The sequence below is a fragment of the Lemur catta genome, chromosome 2, assembly GCF_020740605.2.
Source record: "Lemur catta isolate mLemCat1 chromosome 2, mLemCat1.pri, whole genome shotgun sequence".
NCBI lineage: Eukaryota > Metazoa > Chordata > Mammalia > Primates > Lemuridae > Lemur > Lemur catta.
The window spans coordinates 123,424,775-123,445,247 of NC_059129.1; the positions used below are offsets into that span (position 1 = coordinate 123,424,775).

The 20,473-nt window shown below is 34.2% G+C and overlaps 1 protein-coding gene across 3 annotated transcripts in view; it reads right to left on the bottom strand.

Annotated features, from left to right (window-relative positions):
• MAP3K5 (mitogen-activated protein kinase kinase kinase 5) overlaps positions 1-20,473 on the bottom strand; it is a 198,441-nt gene that overhangs the window by 79,412 nt on the left and 98,556 nt on the right. For all 3 annotated transcript variants that reach the window (XM_045544441.1, XM_045544439.1, XM_045544438.1), the window contains exons 8-11: positions 15,380-15,492; positions 7,676-7,835; positions 5,923-6,076; positions 1,164-1,271 (exon numbers count right to left, since the gene is read on the bottom strand). In XM_045544441.1, the coding sequence (XP_045400397.1) occupies positions 1,164-1,271; positions 5,923-6,076; positions 7,676-7,835; positions 15,380-15,492 (535 nt within the window). The remainder of the gene's footprint in view (positions 1-1,163; positions 1,272-5,922; positions 6,077-7,675; positions 7,836-15,379; positions 15,493-20,473) is intronic.

Consider the following 20,473-nt stretch of genomic DNA (forward strand, 5'->3'; position numbering starts at 1 on the left):
TTATATAACAGGTCATTTCATTTAACCTTCGCAACAGCCTTTGGAAGTGAATATTATTATCTCGTTCTACAGATGAGCACACCGCAGCTTGGAGAGGCCAAGCTGCCCAGGGGCAATGACAGGATTTAAACCCAGGTCTATTGACTCAAAGCCCACATTTTTAAAAATTCAAAACTCCCAAACATACTTCCTGATTCCATTTCCTGCTCTATTTTCCCCTTATCACCACTGAATATACCTATACATTTTATTTATTGGCGTATTGCCTCCCTGAGTATAGATTAAGCCCCACCAGGGCAGGAATTTCACTTATTTTGTACACAGCTGTTTCCCTAGGGTCTAACACACTGCCTGGCAGTGCCTGGCACAGAATAAGTGGTCAATAAACATTTGTTAAATGAGTAAGTGAATGAATGATGTTTAAAGAAAAATATAAGGGTATTTTGGAAAACAATTAGGAGGAAAAATAAACTATTTTTTCACAAGACCTCTCATTTCTGTGGTTTATCCTATGGACTGAAAAGTTGCTATTTTTTGAAAATAGTAGGATGGTTCATACACGCATTAAAACTGATGAACACAGAAGAGGAAAGGTTTAGCCACATGACTGCCATAAGCAGAAACGAGAGTGTTTAAGATGCTTCTGGAAACAGGTGGTAGCACAGGCCACCTCATTGTACGCACAGCACATTTGACTCAGTGGCTAATCTGAGATTTAGCAGCTACTTAAATAACCAAACAGCCAGATGTAATGAAAACTATAATGGTACCAGTGTAAGACTAAAAGTGGCATTATTCTGACAGGCTTTCTAAAATTAAGATATGTATCTTTTACATCATATATTTTAAGTATTAGTTCTTTGTGCATAATTTAATTTATAGCATGAACTTACTGAACAGAAATATTCCAATTTTGAGCACACTTTGGATGGTTATGCCATCTATACTAAAAATCTAAATAGTTCAATTATTTCTTATTGAGTAAAATTCATAATTCAAATTTAACAAATTTTATAGTACAGAATATATTTATGCCAAGATAAATATACAGTCAAGCTACTTCTTCTTAACTAAGGCAGACATTTGCTGGAATATGTAACTACTAGAAGGATATAAAGTTTTTCCCTCCTATGCTCTTAGGTGTTAATATTTGAACAATTTACCTTGTCATCAGGAAGCACATGCCAAATAGATATTGTCTTTTCCTCAACTTCATTGTTGATAGACAAATAAGAAGGCTGATAGATTTTGGTTGGTTCTAATATTAATACCTTGAAAAGATAAGGCAAAGAAACTAATATTAGTGACTTAAGGTTTAAATCACTTAGAGCTGTTATAACACCCCAGTACCTACGTGGGAGATTATCAGATGAGGCTCTGAATCTGTTGCTGGAATAAATCCTTTTAATTTCTGATTATTATCATTCCTATGAGTCCTTTGAGCATTTTATGGTATTATACAATTATCACAAGGTTCAATAATACATCAGCTTTTATTGTTAACAAACCAGGAAATAAATTTTTAAAGTCCATATATTAGTTTGGCTACCCTCAGGGAATCTACCACTGATACTTTAAAAAATCTTGTATTTTATCATGCACTGCATAAGCTATTTCTGTAACTATAAATCTGTCAAAGAAAAGCAGAAACGTGGTAAAACAAATTAATCTTGTACATAGAAAAGACTCCATATATAGAATGTCACATACTTATTTTAGGTTTTTAGCTGTCACATTTTATCATAAGGATGTAGTAGTATGGTTTTCATACCCACGTAAATGGATTTAGAAATGATCTGGATTATTGAAAGAGTTTTGTACATAAATCAAAGAAATGGACTTAGCTGTGTAACATAATAAAAATGTCTTTGCACTGCCTTCAAGAGAAAATTGACAACTTTAATAATGATATATTTAGTCCTGTGAGAAAAAGAGAAATGAAATTTGCTCCCGTTCTGAAGATGTATGAGGGGTATATGATAAGTGAGCTGAGAATCTACATCAACAGACTGCATTATGTATTAATATTACTGATATGTCATATTAGAAGCAAATAATTAAAGTACCACACATGCTCTGATTTGAAAGGTGCTATAATTGGTACAGATGCTTAAAGGCACCTACTCAGCCCAAATATCCTGTGCGGACTTCAGTGGGAATGTTTAAAAAAAGAAAAGAAAAGAAAAGCTAATACTTAACTATCAGAGACACTGGAATAGTTATTTCTACTCCACTGCTTAAAACTCAAGGAAATTACCTTTAGAACTAATCTTTATTCAGTTTTAGAGACAAGTCTTATTCTGTCACACAGGTTGGAGTGCAGTGGTGCAATCATAACTCACTGTGACCCCAAATTCCTGGGCTCAAGTGATCCTCTTGCCTCAGCCTCCCAAGTAGCTGGAACTACAGGTACGTGCCACCAAGCTCAGCTAATTTTTGTGTGTGTGTGGTAGAGATGAGGGTCTCACTATGTTGCACAAGCTGGTCTCAAACTCCTGGCCTCAAGTGATCCTCCTGGCTCAGCCTCCTAAAGTGCTGGGATTACAGGTGTGAGCCACTGCACCCTGTCTAAAATATTTCTAATAGATAAAATCTGAACAATGCGTTCCTAACTTGGCACAAGGAATTAAAACAAGGTTTTAATAATAATTATCATTGTCTAATGTTTGCTGAGCCCTCTGCTCTGCCCTTGAAATGACAAAATGTGAGGAATTTGTAGCACACATTACAGAGGTCACAGGAAGACTGCTAAAAAACAAGGAAAGGAGGCAATTTGATAAAGCCATAAAGCTAGATACAACTTACTTAAGAGTATACATATTGTTGCTTTTAGCTTCTAGTCTTTTACATTGGTTAACATTACAATTAACTGCTAACTTCATGTATCTGAAGCAAAAAGGAAGACAGCAAAGCCTATGATGAGTAGATATTAACTAGAGATATATATCTAAGTTTTTTCAGAGTCTTTAAAAGCACCACACTCTTCTTTCTCTCCCTTGACATTAGGTGATGAGTTGATGGTCTCCAAATTTTTCATTGTAAGAAAGAAAGAAAATATACCAAGAAGAGAAGGAAGGAAAAGGAGAATAAATCGAGCTGAACACAAATAATAATAAATAATAGTACCATTCACATAATTTCCCAAATAAACTTTCAAGTTTCTTTTGTCCAGAGTCACAGTTATTTCTTGGAGGAAATGTGGCTAAATCCCCTTGAATGAGAATGAATATGGTAGTGAGATAAATGGAAACAATCAAACTAAAAATTTTATAATATAGGCCATCCTGGATTTTATTTAATATTTAATCCACTTCAAAAGAAGGATATCATCCTAATCAAGACCTACTGCGGCCTTTGTAACTGTGTGCCACGGAAGATGCTATGCCAAGGACATGACAAGCTGCAGTGACTGAGAGAGCATCACAGGTACTAGAAGGCTGCCTTTTTTCATGTGGTGGAGCATGCATGGTAAATTTCAGAAGTGGTCACAATTTATTACCCAAATATTGGTCTTGTTGTTCTGCTATTCTATGATCTATGTTAAGATTTTTAAAAATTCTCCATATTGGTTTATTTTTTAAGTAACATCTTTGCAGTTTCTGTAGTGCTGTATCATACATGTTAATACAAGAAAACATTCAAGTGGTTAATCCTAATGCAATTTCCATTGAATTTAGAGGTTCTTGGTAGATTTACATTTTCTGGAATTCACAAAAGATGAAGTAACTATAAGAAGGCTCAACTTAAGAAAAGCTAGAAAACTACATTTCTGCACTCTGTTTAATAACAAGCCCTGGGAAAGAAATTTTGAGTACCCAAGTAACGAATTCTGATGTAGGAGCAGTATTTAGAGATGAGTAGGAAAACACTGCACGCTAGTCTTTTCACAAAAAGATAGTCCCCAAATAAGCCAAAAAGTTCCAAGAAGGAAACAGATTGCTGAAAAACAATCAAACAATATGCTATAAATATGTTTGCAACATAATACAACAAACTATGTGCCAACCAGCCTCAGATAGCAAAGTGTTAATATACTGCCATATTTGCTTCAAAACTTTTTTTAAAAAATGAAATGCTGCAAATAAGGTCAAAGTCTCCATGATCCTTTATACAATCCTGTTGTCCTTCCTAGATGATTTCCCAGAATATTTAGCAATGCCTATGCCACCAAGAATCTCTAAAATTGCCCATGTCTCCATAGCTTTGCCAACTGTTGTAAAACTTTTTAATTCTTTGACTCCAACGGGCAAAAAAATGTGTCTCCTTTTAATTTGCATTTTCTTGACTACTCAGTGAGGTTAATTATCTTTTAATATGATTTGCTCGTTTTTCTTTTTCTTCTCTTTTTGTTTATCAATTTGTAGGAGTTTTTTTTTATATTAGGCAAATTGACCATTTAGCAAAATTTGTATTAAATATTTTCTCCCAGTCTAGCAGTTTCCTATTTGGCATGTTTATGGTGTCTTTTATTCAACAAAAATTTCCATTTTTTTAATGAAATCAAATTGGTTAAGGCTTTAGGGCTTATAGGTCCCTTGCTTAAGAATGCTGCTCTCACCTGGAATTAATACCTATATTCTCCTAAATTCTCACTTGATATTTTCTGATTTTACTTTTTTACATTCACTTATTTATACCATGACAGACTAATTCATATTAAACTAATTTAAATTAGTTCAAAGTGGCTAATATGAATGGCTTCCTTTCATAGCCAGTTTTCCAGTCAATCAAGTCAACAGTCAATTAAATACTTGACTTCTGTGCTCTCTTCTTTCACCACCATATCTACTGCTACTCAGAGCACCAGCTAGAGGCAAGCTGCCAGCTCGGCCTAAGATAAGTATTTTCCTAGGCCACACATCATCTAGGCTAGAGAGTAAAGTGAAACGTTTTCAGTTGAGAGGTTTTCGATGAAAGATACTGCTGAGCTGAATGCTTCATCAGGAAAGAAGATTAAAGCATGTTAATGGAAGCATAGATTTATTAAATAAAGCCAATGACCCTATCAACAAGAACTAGAAAACTAGATTTTACAAAAAGAATTGAGAATTGTCATCATCTCTGAGTATGGAAGATAGAGATGAGAGAGCTGAAACAGAGTGATTTATAGCATCACTCTGATTCGGGAAGAAATTTGTACACACGGTGCATTGCCAGTTCTTGAACTGGATGCCAAAGCCATATTGCTTTGCATGGTATTCTGAGAACTACCAGGAGGGGGAAGGCACCAGCTGAGAAGATGAGCAATATATTTTAAAAAGTGTGTGCGTGTTTGTGTGTGTGTTATACATTTAAATATATACGTGTGTGTACATATGTGTGTTTGTATATATATAGCTAAAATCTGCTAGAGAGCAGCCAAAACGAGTTGCAGACCAGAAACCACTAGTCATCATTTCCTATGGTCTAAAGCATTATAAATAGTGATTGGGGATATTACATAGAACTCTGACTCATGTCGGTATGGCTGGTAGAGACAGAATAACAACACAGGTGAGTCCAATACTGTCCAATACTAAGATGATGTCAACAAAACCATAGTATTAATTAAAAGTATCCATCTGTCTGATCTGAAGAGATGTCTAGACTACCAGGCTAAACCAAGAGACAATCTTTTCCTTGCTTACCAAGAGACAATCTTTTCCTTGCTTGAGGAGTACACTTTACCACTTATCGAAAGTAATAAACCAAATCCATGGCAAAAACATAAAAATGTATCTCATTTCTCTGACTTTGAGAGGTTATTTTAAAATTTAAGCTAAAGCGAACCAATTTGAAGAAAATAAATATATTAACCATATGATTGCAGTCTTAGGGCATGAAAATTAGCACACAAGTACTGTTACAATCACAGTGCAAGATGTTCTTTAAATAAAAGAAACAATACAGAAATGTACTTAGATGTGGATAAAGAGTACTCACTGGAAACCTAACTACAGTAACATCTGTCTTTGTGGCCTCCACCAGGAAATCCATCCAAAAGTCCACAAGTTCTTGCTTGGCAACCGGCTGTTCTGTAGTCAGTTTCACAAAATGCTTATATATCAAAATTGTCTCTACAATAGACTTGAGGTACCTGAGAATTAAAAGATATAAAACATACAACAGACAAATTTAGAACCACTTATTCCCATGTATCCCAGTTTTATTCTTTAAACCTAATTTGTATATGGCATTAATAATTATGCATCCAGATTCACCAAAAATTGTTCATTAAATGTTATATACCATGTACTTTCATATATTATCTTATTTATGTCTCACAAAAACTCAGTAACACAGGCTGTTTTATCACCATGTTAGAGATGAGGAAACTGAGGCTTAGCGGGCTTTAGTAACTTGGGCTGGGGCCACACAATTACTTAAAACATCAATTTTAAAATGCCTATGTTCTACTCAAAGAAACGGTTTATGCATTTGTTTGTAAATATACTTCTTTGAGGAAGCTTTCCTAACTAGATCCTTGATAAAGAGATCTTTATTTTGCTCTGAAGCAACTCAGCTTATATATTATACAGACATCCTCAAACCTAATAAGACAGATGGTGCCTCAAAGGAAAAAGTTAGGGAAAAGGAGGAACAAGATAATTATACAAGATAATGGCTATGCAGGCACTTTGTAGACTATAAATATGGACGATAACATTCCATAAAAATTAAGTTAGTGGAAACTTAAAGCACAGTTTTGCAGCTGTCAGTAATACTGCAGAAAATAGTGCCTGTTTTCTTGTTAACAGAACCACGAAACTTAAAACTCTGCCATCGGAAGAGTCATCATATAGAAACAGCAAATTTGGCTGAGTAGAATACACGCGTTTGTTGGCTCATTTATTTCATATAATTTGCCGAATGCCTACTGTGGACATGGTACGGTCAGTACAGCCTCTGTTCTCAAGTTGCGCACGGCGCCATGGAGACTAATGTAAAAAAGTGTTGTAACACCATGAACAAATATCAGTGGAGATATAATTAGAGATATGACTAAAAAAGCCACATCATCAGTATTGGTATAGGCATAACTAAAGAAGGACAGAAACAGGAAAGAAGGGACTTGGGTGTGAGGAAGGGTTTTAGGTCAGGGTCTGCTTTACGAGCAGACGTGCTGGATGAGTATCCCCCAGGGTGAGGGCCTGCAAGAGGCACACTCAGCAGATGCTCCCACACTCACACGTGAAACCGCAGTGTGGCACGCTCGGCATGAGGAGACAGCAGTGTAAACTAGGGGTGTGACAACAGCAAGAGCGAGGCTGGAATGGCTCAGAGCAAATCTTGTTTGCCAAGCTAAGGGATAAAGATGGACTTTATCCCTTCGGCTGTGAGGAACAATTAAACTATATTGATTTAAGGATTTCGTTGGAGGGGAAGGGTCAGACATTCATTTTAGAAAGATCACTGCGATCACATTTGCAGGTGCAAAATGCATGGCCCCAGCATGAGTCCTGTGGGTAGCACTGGCCAACGTGGGCTGGTCAACGTGTAGGGACGGCTGTCAGTGACTTCCGTCACTACCTTCAACACATTTTCTTTATGAATAGCACATTTTCCTCTAGATTCTGCATTTTATTGTATAAGTAAATAAAATAATCTAATTGTCAGTTCAATAAATATAATATGGGAACCACATGGAGCTGTTTATTAATAATAATTGTATCAACATATAACAGCTGACTATTACCATGCTGGTGTCTTCAGTTTAAAAAGCTTTTCAGAGGCTTCAATGACTCTCATGTGGTCATTGGCCAGGACACTGGCTCCGAGAAAGAATCCAACTTCCCAGTAGCTCTGCAGTTTTTCCAGGTTTCCCTTTTTACCAAGAAGGCTACTTAGCTTCACCCCTAGAAGATGAACAGAAAAGTAGAATGTTACAAACACACTGCAAGATAGGCAGACCCAACTTTTCATTAAAAAGCAAAATCAAGCTTTCATTCCTCCTTTCAGATTAAACTAGCTTTCAGTTTTCGATTATTAAAGTGGTTTAAGCTCAATGTAAAAAAAAAAAAAGCAAGTCAGACTAATCAGAAAGGTACATAGAACAAAGTGAAAATTACCCTTTAATTTGAAAACCCAAGGATAACTGCCATGGTCACTTTGATGTACATCTGCCTAGAATTTGTATATGTGTCTGTATATACATAAATTAAGAGGTAATAATAGTAAACATTGTGTAAGCTTCTTTTTCTTATTATAACATGGATTCTTAAGTAACTTAAAGAGAAATGTCTTGTTTTATATGCTGAAATTCTATCAGTTGAAGTATAAGTGTATATAGTATATATTTTACAATAGTAAAATGCTACAGTAATTAACAATAATTTTATATACAAAAACAATTATCCACTTATAAAGTTAAAGACAAAACAGACTAACAGACTGACAGATAACACTATCTTGTTACTGTCACTTTTTTATTTTAGGGATACTGTCACTTTCTAACAACTCTTGTAATCAGGTAATGCAAATCCTCCAACTTTGTTCTTTTTCAACATTGTTTTGGCACTTCTAGGTTCTTTACGTTTCATTATAAATTTTCATCTCTACTGTATCTTGTATTATTTTTGCATTTCATAAATATTAAAAAGAAATACCCTTGTAAAATTGTTTAGTGCCACTAACATCCATTAACATTAAACTGTCAGGAAAATTATCTGAGATTTGGGAATAAGGCAAAAAGGTAGGACGTGTCATTTTAATATCATATGGGGGCATCAAGCCACTCAAGGACTGTCTAGGGAAAGTGAAACTAGTTCATCTTACTACGTACCATTTACTATACTAATATTAAAGGTAAAAAACTTTACTTGTTAACTTGTAGTTTTCTGTCCAGTAAAGATGCAAACAATCTCTGCTTAGTGGAACAAATAATCCGGGATTTATGGCCTGTTGGACATATCCCAGCTTTTTTAAAAAATCAAACTCAGAAATCTTACGCTAACATTTCTTTGTTAAATTGTCTATGAATACCTTCTTAAATGCTCTTTGAACCAGACATAGCCTCTTACTGGTTTCCACATTAATTGAGTTGCATAAAATCTTTTCATGTGTCCATTTTATATTTCCTGAGTCATGATTTCACCTTTTTGAAAATTATACTTAAAGTAAAAAAAAATTTGAAAATTTTCATGTTATTTTTTATTATATAATTCCACTTAAACTGTAAGTATTTTAAGGGAAAAGTCCATTTGGGAATACTTCATATTTTGTGAGGATAAATTAAAAAGAGAACAGCTTTGCCACTTCAAAATTTCTTAAGATGAAAAAAATTACACAGATGTATACAAACAATATCTATGAGCTTCTATCTGAACACAATAAAAAAGTGTAACAAATACAAAGGAAAAAAGAAAGTGCATGGGGAAAATGAGATACTAAAAACACATGCTTCTAACCAACCTCGGTTGAAAATGAGGATCTGTTTATTGTGTCGTATTGCAGAACAATGAACCCAAGACCAATCTAGCAGCGAAACCTAATGTCAACCTTTCAAAGAGGGACTGTGCAAATGTTTAATGCTAAAATTACAAAAATAGTTTAAAAATAAAATTTCAGATCTATTATCGCACCCCAAAATTTCATTCTATGACATTGATACTTGTCTTTGGGCTTGGCATACATTTGTCATAGGATCGTGACACCCAGCCAGCATTTGGACAAAATGTATACTGTGCATGGCAATTAGTATTTTAGCATATGGATGTGCCATGATTTATTTACCCCAAAGCAGATGGATGGCCATTTTTATTACTATAAACATTCTTATACACATAGCTTTGTGTACTTGTTCAATTATTTCCTTATACTAAAGTCCTAAATGTGGATTTGTTGAGGACAGAATATATGCCCTTTTTAAGCATTGATACATTCTGCCAAATTGCCCTTAGGAAATACTATGCCAATTTACACTCTTACTAGAGGCATCTGACAATAACCTCTTACCCACACCCTTCCCAATGATGGGGAATATCATGTCCCCATTCATCTTTACCAGTATGACAGGGGGAAAAAAAGGAACATTGTCTTTTTTTAACCACTGAGATTAACTATCTTTTCATATGTTTGTATTTCTTTTGTGAATGAGCTTTTATGCTCTTTGCACATTATGTGTGAAACTTGTTTCTACATGAAGATATAGTCTTTTAAGTATGGGATTAAGAACATAGTTCTCATTTTTTATATTTAAGAGTTCTCTCTCTCTCTCTCTCACACACACACACACACACACACACAAACAGGAATAAACATCTTAGTGCATAAAATTTGTGCTGTATGTAGGATTATTTCCATAGGATAGAGTTTCAGAAGTAGTGTTATACTTGGTTCCAGGCTACAATATTTTTAAGGCTCTTGATCCATAGGGCCAAATTGATGAGGCAAAATTGCTGGTGTACGAGTATACCCTTTAACCAAATCCTTCCCAGCTTAATATTTTTCTCTATTTAAAAACATTTTGGCTAAATTTATAAGCAATAAACAGCATGTCATTGCTGTTTTACCTATTAATACCATTTCACCATTTCTTTGATTCAATTGTTGGTGCAATTTAAATTTTCACAATGTTCTCATTAGAATTGCTTGACTTCTAAGTATTGAAAATTTTTCAATAGTTTAGTTTTTATCATAATTTTATCATCTTGCAACTGTTACCAGATTCAAGGATTTTTTAGTGGAAAAAGATAGGAAATGAAGACTTTACTGGACACATTATATGCCTAGCACTGCACATATTGAAAATGTTAACCCATACAACAACAGAATGAGTTAAAGATTATCTCCCTTTTGCAGTAAGGAAAACAAAGCCCAGAAAGGTTTAGCAACTTATCTAAAGTCATACAGCTCACAAGTGGTGGAAATTAGATTATTTTTAACTTTCCACTATGAAAAATTTCAAACATACATGAAAATGGAAAAAAATACTAAAATGAACAACCATATTTTCAACAATTATTAACATTTTGCTATTGCTTCATCTTCCTGAATATTTTTGCTGAAACATTTCAAATTAAATTACAAATATTATGCAATTTCACTCAGAAATATTACAGCATATGCCTAAAACATTCTTCTACATACCCTATTCCACTATTACACCCAACAAAAAATATTCATTCCCTAATATTATCTAATATCCAGTACTGATTCAAATTCCTGAGTACTTCCCCAAATGTCTCCTATAGATTTTATTTTCCAAACCAGAATCCAATCAATGATCATTAACTGCATTTGGTTTTTATGTCTCTAAATCCCTTTTAATCTAACCAATCCACCATCCATACTTTTTTCCCATGACACTGATCTTTTGAAAAGACTAGGAGTGCTATCTTATGGTATTCTCATATTCTAGATCTGTCTGATGGCATTTCATGGTGTTGTTTAACTTATTTCTCTAGATTTTGTGATTCCTATTAAGTGGACATTAGATCTTAAGATTCGGGTTAAACTTTTTTTGTTTGTTTGTTTTTATTTATTTATTTCAGCTTATCATGGGGGTACAAAAGTTCAGGTTACATATATTGCCCATGTCCCGCCCATCCCCCCCCCCCCGAGTCAGAGCTTCAAGCGTAAACGTTTTTGACTGAGAATATTTCACAAGAGATGCTGTGTATTTCATAGTCATCACATAAGGAGGGACAAGCCTGACCATTCCACTGTCAATGATGCAAGGTTGGATCACTGGCAGCCAGATCCCTCCACTGGACAGGTACTTTTGTTCCTCTGTGACTAACAAGGAACAATCTGTGAGTTAGCTTTGGTACCATGTAAATATGGTAAAATGTAAATTTAAAAAAAAATAAGCATATCTACTTAATGGTTTTAGTTCTAATCAATGATCCTTGCCAGAATCAATTATTTCAGCATCACTATCATTCTCAGCTTCATCATTTCTTCTACTGTATTAACTAGCATAGTTTTGAAAAATACATTCTCCTGAAGAATAATGTATTTACTGTGTAGCATACTTCAAGAAAAATTGCATTTCATCAATTGGATGAACTATGGCATCTCCTAAAAAGGAAGGAAAAGTACTTAATTCTTTCCCCATAATTTCCAATTTTCTGAAAAGTTGGTCACCTCGATACGTGACAAAGGAGATGTTTTGTAGTTGGTGACACATTTGGGTTTTGTTTTATTTACATTTTCTTAATTATCTTGATGCACTCATGGATTTTTATATTCAGTAATATAAATTTTATTCAATACTTTTTAATGTTCACTGAAAATGGTACATAGTGGTTTGTGTCAATTCCAGTGTTCTTTTACTGCATTATCAGTACTGTTGGGGACCCAAACCTGTAATTCTGACTCTCTCCCATAAAATGTCTCATAGTTGGAAAATTCCACAGAAGATGAGAAAATTATCTTGTATTTAGCTAAAGTCTGAATATTAATTTTAAGGCTTGTGAAGCTGAAAATAGGAAGAAGATGTAGGATAAGGTTCTGTGTTTTAAAATCCTAGCTCTAAACAGTCTAAGAACCAGTGATTCTTCAAAAACTGGAGAAATAAAACACAGATCCACGAAGCAATCAGTCATAACTTCAAACCAACACACAGCTAGAATTAAGAAGAGTCTTTGGGCAACAGACGTTGACAGTTAAGAATCACTTCTTACATCAAAGATCTTAAACTTAAGATAATATGTTTAGGAAACTTCAGTTTAATGTTCATTTTATGACATCTTAATTTTTTTTTTTTGAGACAGAATTTCACTCTGTTGCCCAGGCTAGAGTGAGTGCCGTGGCGTCAGCCTAGCTCACAGCAACCTCAGACTCCTGGGCTCAAGCGATCCTCCTGCCTCAGCCTCCCGAGTAGCTGGGACTACAGGCATGCACCACCATGCCCGGCTAATTTTTTCTCTATATATTTTTAGTTGTCCAGATAATTTTTATTTCTATTTTTAGTAGAGACGGGGTCTTGCCGGTCTTGAACTCCTGACCTCGAGTGATCCACCCGCCTCAGCCTCCCAGAGGGCTAGGATTACAGGCGTGAGCCACCGTGCCCAGCTGACATCTTAATTTTTTACCCTTTACAAATAAATCCAAATTTCAAAACACATCTAAAGAAGGGATTTTATAAGAAAAAGTCTGCTTATTATAAGAACTCAATAATTCACATTAAGTTGTATAATATGTTTGCAGAGGGCCAACAGGAGGAATGAAAGAAGATAAAAATTACTGGAAAATTTGATTAGAGCATTTAAAGAAAGAATGCAACTGTAATCTTTAAATATGCCAATTATGTTAATTGTCTTGTTTCTATTATATACTATTGATTAATATCATTATTACATTAGACTATTAATTTATTTAGCCAACCTGTCTTTCTTCAAAAATCCATTTAATCCTATCTTGCCATATATAAATTAACTTTAGGTTAACCTATTTTGATTAGCATAACTTATGATTGAATAGAATCTAAGTTTGTGAGTTTTAACTATTTTTTCATTATTAAGGGACAATTTAGAATGTGTATCACAGTATTTTAGAAGCCGTTCTAAAACCTAGCTCTTACAGCAGCTAAAATTCATTATCAAGTCATATTTTAAGTGTGTGCTATGTTATACAATTTCTAAAATTTTAAAATCAGTACTGTTGGGGACCCAAACCTGTAATTCTGACTCTCTCCCATAAAATGTCTCATAGTTGCAAAATTCCACAGAAGATGAGAAAATCATCTTGTATTTAGCTAAAGTCTGAATATTAATTTTAAGGCTTGTGAAGCTGAAAATAGGAAGAAGATGTAGGATATGTTTTCAAATGCTTGTTCAACATATATTCTGAATGAGTTCTTAGAAAAACTTAAAGTACCTTTTTTTTTATAAAGTTATATTAATCACAGTTCCTCAAACCTCAAGTTCTGACCATCTTAATCCATATTTAACTTAAAAATGAGATTTAGAATAAGTACATTTCCAAACCAGTGTCATTTCTCTACTGACATATGCAAATCAATGTCAATCCCTGCATTGATTTAGTGGCTTCAACAAAATTTCACTTTGAGTTAAAGAACAGAGCAATAGATATATGAATACATCAAAAATCATATGTACCCTGAAAATATGTATATCTATCATGTATCAATAAAAACAATGAAAAAAACAATAAAAATTATTTTTAGACTACTGATATAGTTTTGGCTTGTTTAGAGTTTAAAATTAGTCACAGATGCAAAATTTTATTATAATCATAATTTCTGAAGAGCATAAGTTGCAATGTACTTTCTCTGATTTCATTTAACAGCCAAAAAATTATTTCAAATAGCCAGTTGTGCCTTTAATACCACAGCCATCCAGCAATGATAAATATTTTATTATTCTTTTAGTCTGGGCTTTTTAAAAAGTACTTAATATTCAGACTTTAATTATCTTCAAAGATTTACCAAAACATTACATATGGATATCTTATAAGCTCTTCTCAAATAATGTTTTTTAAAAGCCCATGATTCCTTTTTCTTTAAGAGTAATTAAACAAAACATTCTCAAGTTAAAAATCTTAAAGAAAAAATTTCTTCTAAAATTCATAGCTTCACAAAGACCAATGTGGGGTTTTTTTCCTATGAAAAATAAAGTCAAATACTTTTATGTCTGTACTAATAACTCCTACAAGAGTTGGAAAGGTTCTCTGAAACGAGGTGGTTAGGCAATCAACAGAGCAAAATCTGATTGCCATGGACAGTATTCCAGTATCTACTATCTTAAAAAAAAAAAAGTGTTCAAAGCCAAAACCAAGAAAATCACTCAAAATTTGCTCATTAAGGTGCCCCAATTTCTTTAAATTCCAAAGAAAAATCAGCAGATGAGACAATGTCTATAAATAAATGGGTCAAAAGTACATTCTATCAATGGCCATAGTTCAGAGATAGTCTGAGGAGACCAGAGGCTACAAAGACCTCCATCTGCTTGACCTGCTGCTCTGGGGGTTTAAGGCTCTGCCTCCAACACCAATGAAATCTTAAGGGCAGGTGTGCTTGAGAAACAGAAAAAGGAAATAGCAGAGGTTTTTTTTGTTTTTTTTAAGCACCAGGGAAGCACAATCTAAAATCGGAAACATTCTTGATGTCCCACAAAACACTAACTTTATGTAGGAGTTGGGGGCTGAATGCAGAGCCCATATCTTCAATAATAGTTTGAGCTGGAACAATAAATATTAACCAAGGGGCTTTTACAAACAGGTAAAATAAATTAAAAACTGAATTACATCCTAATATCAGGATTCTGCACAATAGTATGAAACACCAAACAAGGAAATATAATAAGCTCTTTTGTTGTTGTTCAGGATGTCTGATGAGACAGAGAGCAAAAGGATCTATCTATTAATAATTCTTTTTCTTTGCACCAACTTGGGTCCAGTTACTTGATTTCCATGTAAAATATCAAGTCGTAATTACCAACTTTCCGGAGCTCAAAGGAAGATTCAAACTGGTGCCCAGCTGCCAGGAGGAGAACCGCATAATTAATTCCTGACTGTAGTGTTGGCTCAGATTCAAACGCCTTTTTGAACCTATAAAAAAAAATGTGCAAGTTAACTTTCTCAATCATGAAACCCTGGGTGTGCAATACCTTCTGTTTGCATAACTCCAATGCCTGAGCAAGTAAAAATATTCCACTGGCCTTCACCCCAGAGTCTGGTGTGCTATTAGGATTTAATGCTTAAGTGACTGCATATCCTTGAAGCTTCGTTGCTTTCCCCCACCACTTAACTCATCCTCAACCGAGCAGCCCCAGCCTTTTAAAAAATCTTCTCTTCAACCATCTGCCAAAAATGTATGAATGTGAAAATGTAGTTACAAGGGCATTTACTACAAGATGAAAAATTACCATAAATTTCCAAAAATATTACAAAGTATAACATAGAATAACATTCCAAATGTTAGAAAGCTACGTAGCCATTTATACTGTAGAAGAATATTAAATGTCAGGTGGAAAACTAGTGTTTCCAAGTAAAATGTAGCAATCTACCTGGAAGCCATCACTGTGTGTGTGTGTGTGTGTGTGTGTGTGTGTGTGTGTGTGTGTATAAGCAATAAAAATTAAAAAATGAAAACCCTCCATAATTTTAAAAAGTGTTTTTTAAAAACTCTTAAAAATATACAAAGCATTGAGGAGGATCAAATGGGTAACATACCGAAAGGGTCAATTCCATAAGAGTGATATAGAAATAAAAAAAGAATGTCAATTACAGGGAGAATTTAAAAAAGCAGAGATTGTGCCTCCGCATACTAATATTGGCTCAAAGAGAATAAAAACGCTTTTCTGAATATGCATGACACTGAATATCAACCTTTGAAAACACTTCAACATTTGAAAGGACTTCACTGAATATTCACTGTTTCAAGGTAACACTTCCTAGTATACATTTAACAGTTTCCTTATATGCATCACTAAACAGGCAACAATATTCAGTATTATTTCATTTGGGATCATGGAGAAGAAGAAAATTAAAATAAATGCTCTAGACTATGAGAACCTGCCTGAGACCAACACATGAAAAATGAAATATTTATTTACCTAATGAATGACCATTTGATGATACCACAAAAAAGGTTATTTGGAAAAAATACATTATAATTCCAAGATAGAGGCATTCCTATTTAAATTGTAACTGTGTGAATAAAAGATAGGAATAGTAAATGTGGTGATAGGAACAATAGTGTATAATAGTATATTATAGGCACTGTATATGTATATCCTTGGCTTTTATATATACTTAAAAATGAAAAAAAAATAAAAATACATACCAAAAAAAATAAGTTAAACATGAAACAAAAAGAAAATGTACACATTTATGAATATTGAGGACCATGTGCCCTTTTTAAAGGTCTTATTTTTTTTAAGTAGAACAAATATCTCTGAATGAAAACAAAAATCAAATCAGTATTAACCTTAACTAATTGGTTCCGACAGTTATGCACCCGTGAAATATGAAAAAAAAATTTCCAATTGCATTACTGTAGGTGATCAAAAAGAATTTTTATCTCTCCAAAAGTATAGATGTCCCCATTCTAAAATGGAAAAAGGGTGTGCCCAGGCTGCAGAAAGTCCTATCAAAGAAAGTTGTAATTTATAAGCCTTAAACTCATGTAAGTCTCAAAGGCAAAGATCGTTTGTCTTTGTTCACAGGTGAGTATGGAGTCCCAACAAAAAAGGGTTTAGGAGAAGAAAGAAGTTATACACTTCCCTTTCTACCAAGTCACATCAACATAGGCAGTATTTTTCAACAAATAAATTCTTCCATTTTCCCTGAAACCAAAGAACATGAAATACCTCTCGTAAAGATATAAAATGGAAGATGCAAGCAAGACATGCCCAAATCAATCAACAAATACTGATTGAGTATTTCCTATATGCTGAAACCAACCCAAATGAATATTTGGGCTTACATATGTTTTTCTGTCACCATAAACAATACATATCTTTGTATTGTAAACCAAAATGTCAGTATCAATAAAATTAGTAATTTGTATTTTTCTAGAGCACACATCACTCCGTGACAATAAGTTGAGTACTGTATTGAGGAAAAAGTCTTAACATTTTCTGGTGATTAAAACAGCATGTATAGATAAATAAAATCCTGTCATATATTATTAACATACCTCTATAGCGAGCAGGAATTCTCCCACACTATAAATAAGCACAGTAGTTTTTAGAAGAAAGTTGCCAATATCAAAACTATAAAATTTAAAAAAACTATGTATATCTTTTGACACAATTATGTAATACATTTACAAATTTATACCAAGAAAAAAAACATTAAATACTTAATCAGAAATGAGTTACAAGATGAAAATTACTCTAAATTTCCAATAATACTATAAAGTATAATATAGAATAAAATATGTTCCAAACATTGGAAAGCTATGTGGCCATTTATACGGCAGAAGAATATTAAATGTCAGGGGCGGAAAACTTGTGCTTCCAGTTAAGATGAAATAGTCTATTTAGAAGCCATTAGTCCTGCTTCAACAACTAGGGGGAAAAAAGAATACATACCAAAAACACATTTTTACAGACACTGGAATCTATGGAAGCAACAAAAATATCATTGAAATAAAACTCCAGAGAGGAAAATGCCCTTCCAAGATACATAGAATTGCTGCCTTCCATGGGGGCTTTTGCTGATTCTGATGGTAAGATTAGGCTTGGGCTTGGCATGGGCAGAACTCTGCCTGTTTGAAGCTTACCAGGGAAAAGAGAAACCAGTGGATTTCTTGATAATTGCATGGGTTGCCATGACAGAATGAAACTTGAAGAAGCCCCTAACATGTGGCCAGTTTTCTCCACAGGACATTTGTTGGGTCACATAGGAGGCTGGGACAGGGAAGGGGAAGGCTGGGATGACAGACAGAAATCTCCTGAAGTCTAGCAGTGCTCAGGAGTGAAGTCTCACTAGGGAGAGGAGCCTGCAACAAGTACATGAAAGGTCTCCCCCTTAAGAAATTTATCAAATTTTGGAGCTAAATGATGTGGGAGAAGAGAACTAACCTCAAAACTCCAAAGGGCAGATATGAAATCTCCTGCAGTATTCGAGGGATAAGGAGACAGAGACCCACTTGGCTCGCAATCAAAAGCCCAGGAGAGTCACAGCCAAGCAGCAGAGACAAAACAGAAATAGACTAAGTCAACCTAAACTGAAACTGAGACTGGCGTGGTGGCTCACGCCTTAATCCTAGCACTTTGGGAGGTTGAGGCCAGAGGATTGCTTGAGGCTGGGAGTTTGAAACCAGCTTGAGCAGCATAGCGAGACCCCATCTCTACCAATAATAGAAAAAATTAGGCCTGCATGGTGGCATGCACCTGTAGTCCCAGCTACTCTCAAGAAGCTGAGGCAGGAGGATCGCTTGAGCCCAGGAGTTTGAGGTTGCTGTGAGCGAGGCTGACGCCACGGCACTCACTCTAGCCCGGGCAACAGAGTGAGACTCTGTCTCAAAAAAAAAAAAAAAAAAAGATACTTATTACTAATATGGTAAAGAAAATAAAGAGAAAGATGAATAAAATGGATGAAAAGATAAACAACTTCGACAGAGGTTTGGAATCTAAAAAAACAAAAATCAAATAATCTAGAACTAAAACATACAAAACCTGAAAATACGAATTCAATGTATAGGCTTAAAAGTTGACTGGACAGAGCAGATGTTTTGGTGAGCTAAAAAACATGTCAATAGAAGGTATCTAAACTGAAGAGCGGGAGAAAAAATAGGGGACAAAAAGCACAACAGAGCATAAGAGACATTTAGGGCATATTAAATGGTCTAACCCATGTATTATTGTAACCCCAGAAAACAAAGAATGAGAATATCGATACAAAATATATTTGAAGATGTCAAAATAAAAATATTCTAAAACTGATGAAAATCCCAACCCACAGACCCAAGAAGCTCAGCAAACCTCAAGCAGGATAAAATAATCATAGGCTAATTGCTGAAACCAAAAACACCGAGGAAAATCTTTCAAAATTAGCCACAGGAAAAAGGATACATTACTTTCAAAGGAGCAATAAAACTGATGGTTGACTTTGCAATACAAATACGGAAGACAGTGACATTTTTAGAGTTAAAAAAAAAAAAGGTATAAAAAAGATGATTTTAGACAAGTAAAACTGGGAGAACTAGTTGCCAGCAGATCCATACTACAAAAATTACTAAAAATACTTCAGAGTAAAGGAAAAGGATTTCAGTTGGAAAAACTGAACTGCAGAATGAAACAGCATCAGAAAGACTAAATATATGACTAGATATAAAATATATAATCTATTTTAAAGCTATCGATTATTTAAACCACTCTAAGCTTTTCTTTCCTTTTTCAGGAAGTGGCAAAGTAAAATGTAAGGTAGACTATAAAAGTCAAGGATGCAGATTGTAATCTCCAGGGAACTACACAAAGAATAATATAGTAAGTATTATTAATGTGCTAATCTAGCAGAAAATATAACACTAAATTAATAAAAAATAATATAGGAATAGAGGAGTAAAGTAACAAAAAATCATGAGACAAATAGAAAATAAATAGCAGATGATTGCTATAACCGAACTCTCAGTTACCAAATTAAATTTAAATGATCAGAACGTTCCAAATAAAAGAGATTTTTCAAATTAAATTTAACAATAACAACAACAAAAAAAGACGCAACATTTAAAATACACACACCTTAAATACCGGTTGCGTATGCCTAATCTGAAAATCCAAAATCTGAAATGCTTCAAAATTCAAAACTTTTTAAGTGCCAACATGATGCTCAAAGGAAATGCTCATTGGAGCATTTCATAGTTCAGAGTTTCAGATTAGGGATGCTCAACCATTAAGTATTATATAATGCAAATATTCCAAAATCTGAAAAAATCCCAAATCTGAAACACTTCTGGTCCCAAGCATTTTGGATAAGAGAAATTCAGCCCGTATAAAGATACAGGTAGGTTTAAAGTAAAATGATACATAAAGATGTAGCATCCAAGTACTAAACAAAAGAAATCTGTTATGATTATATA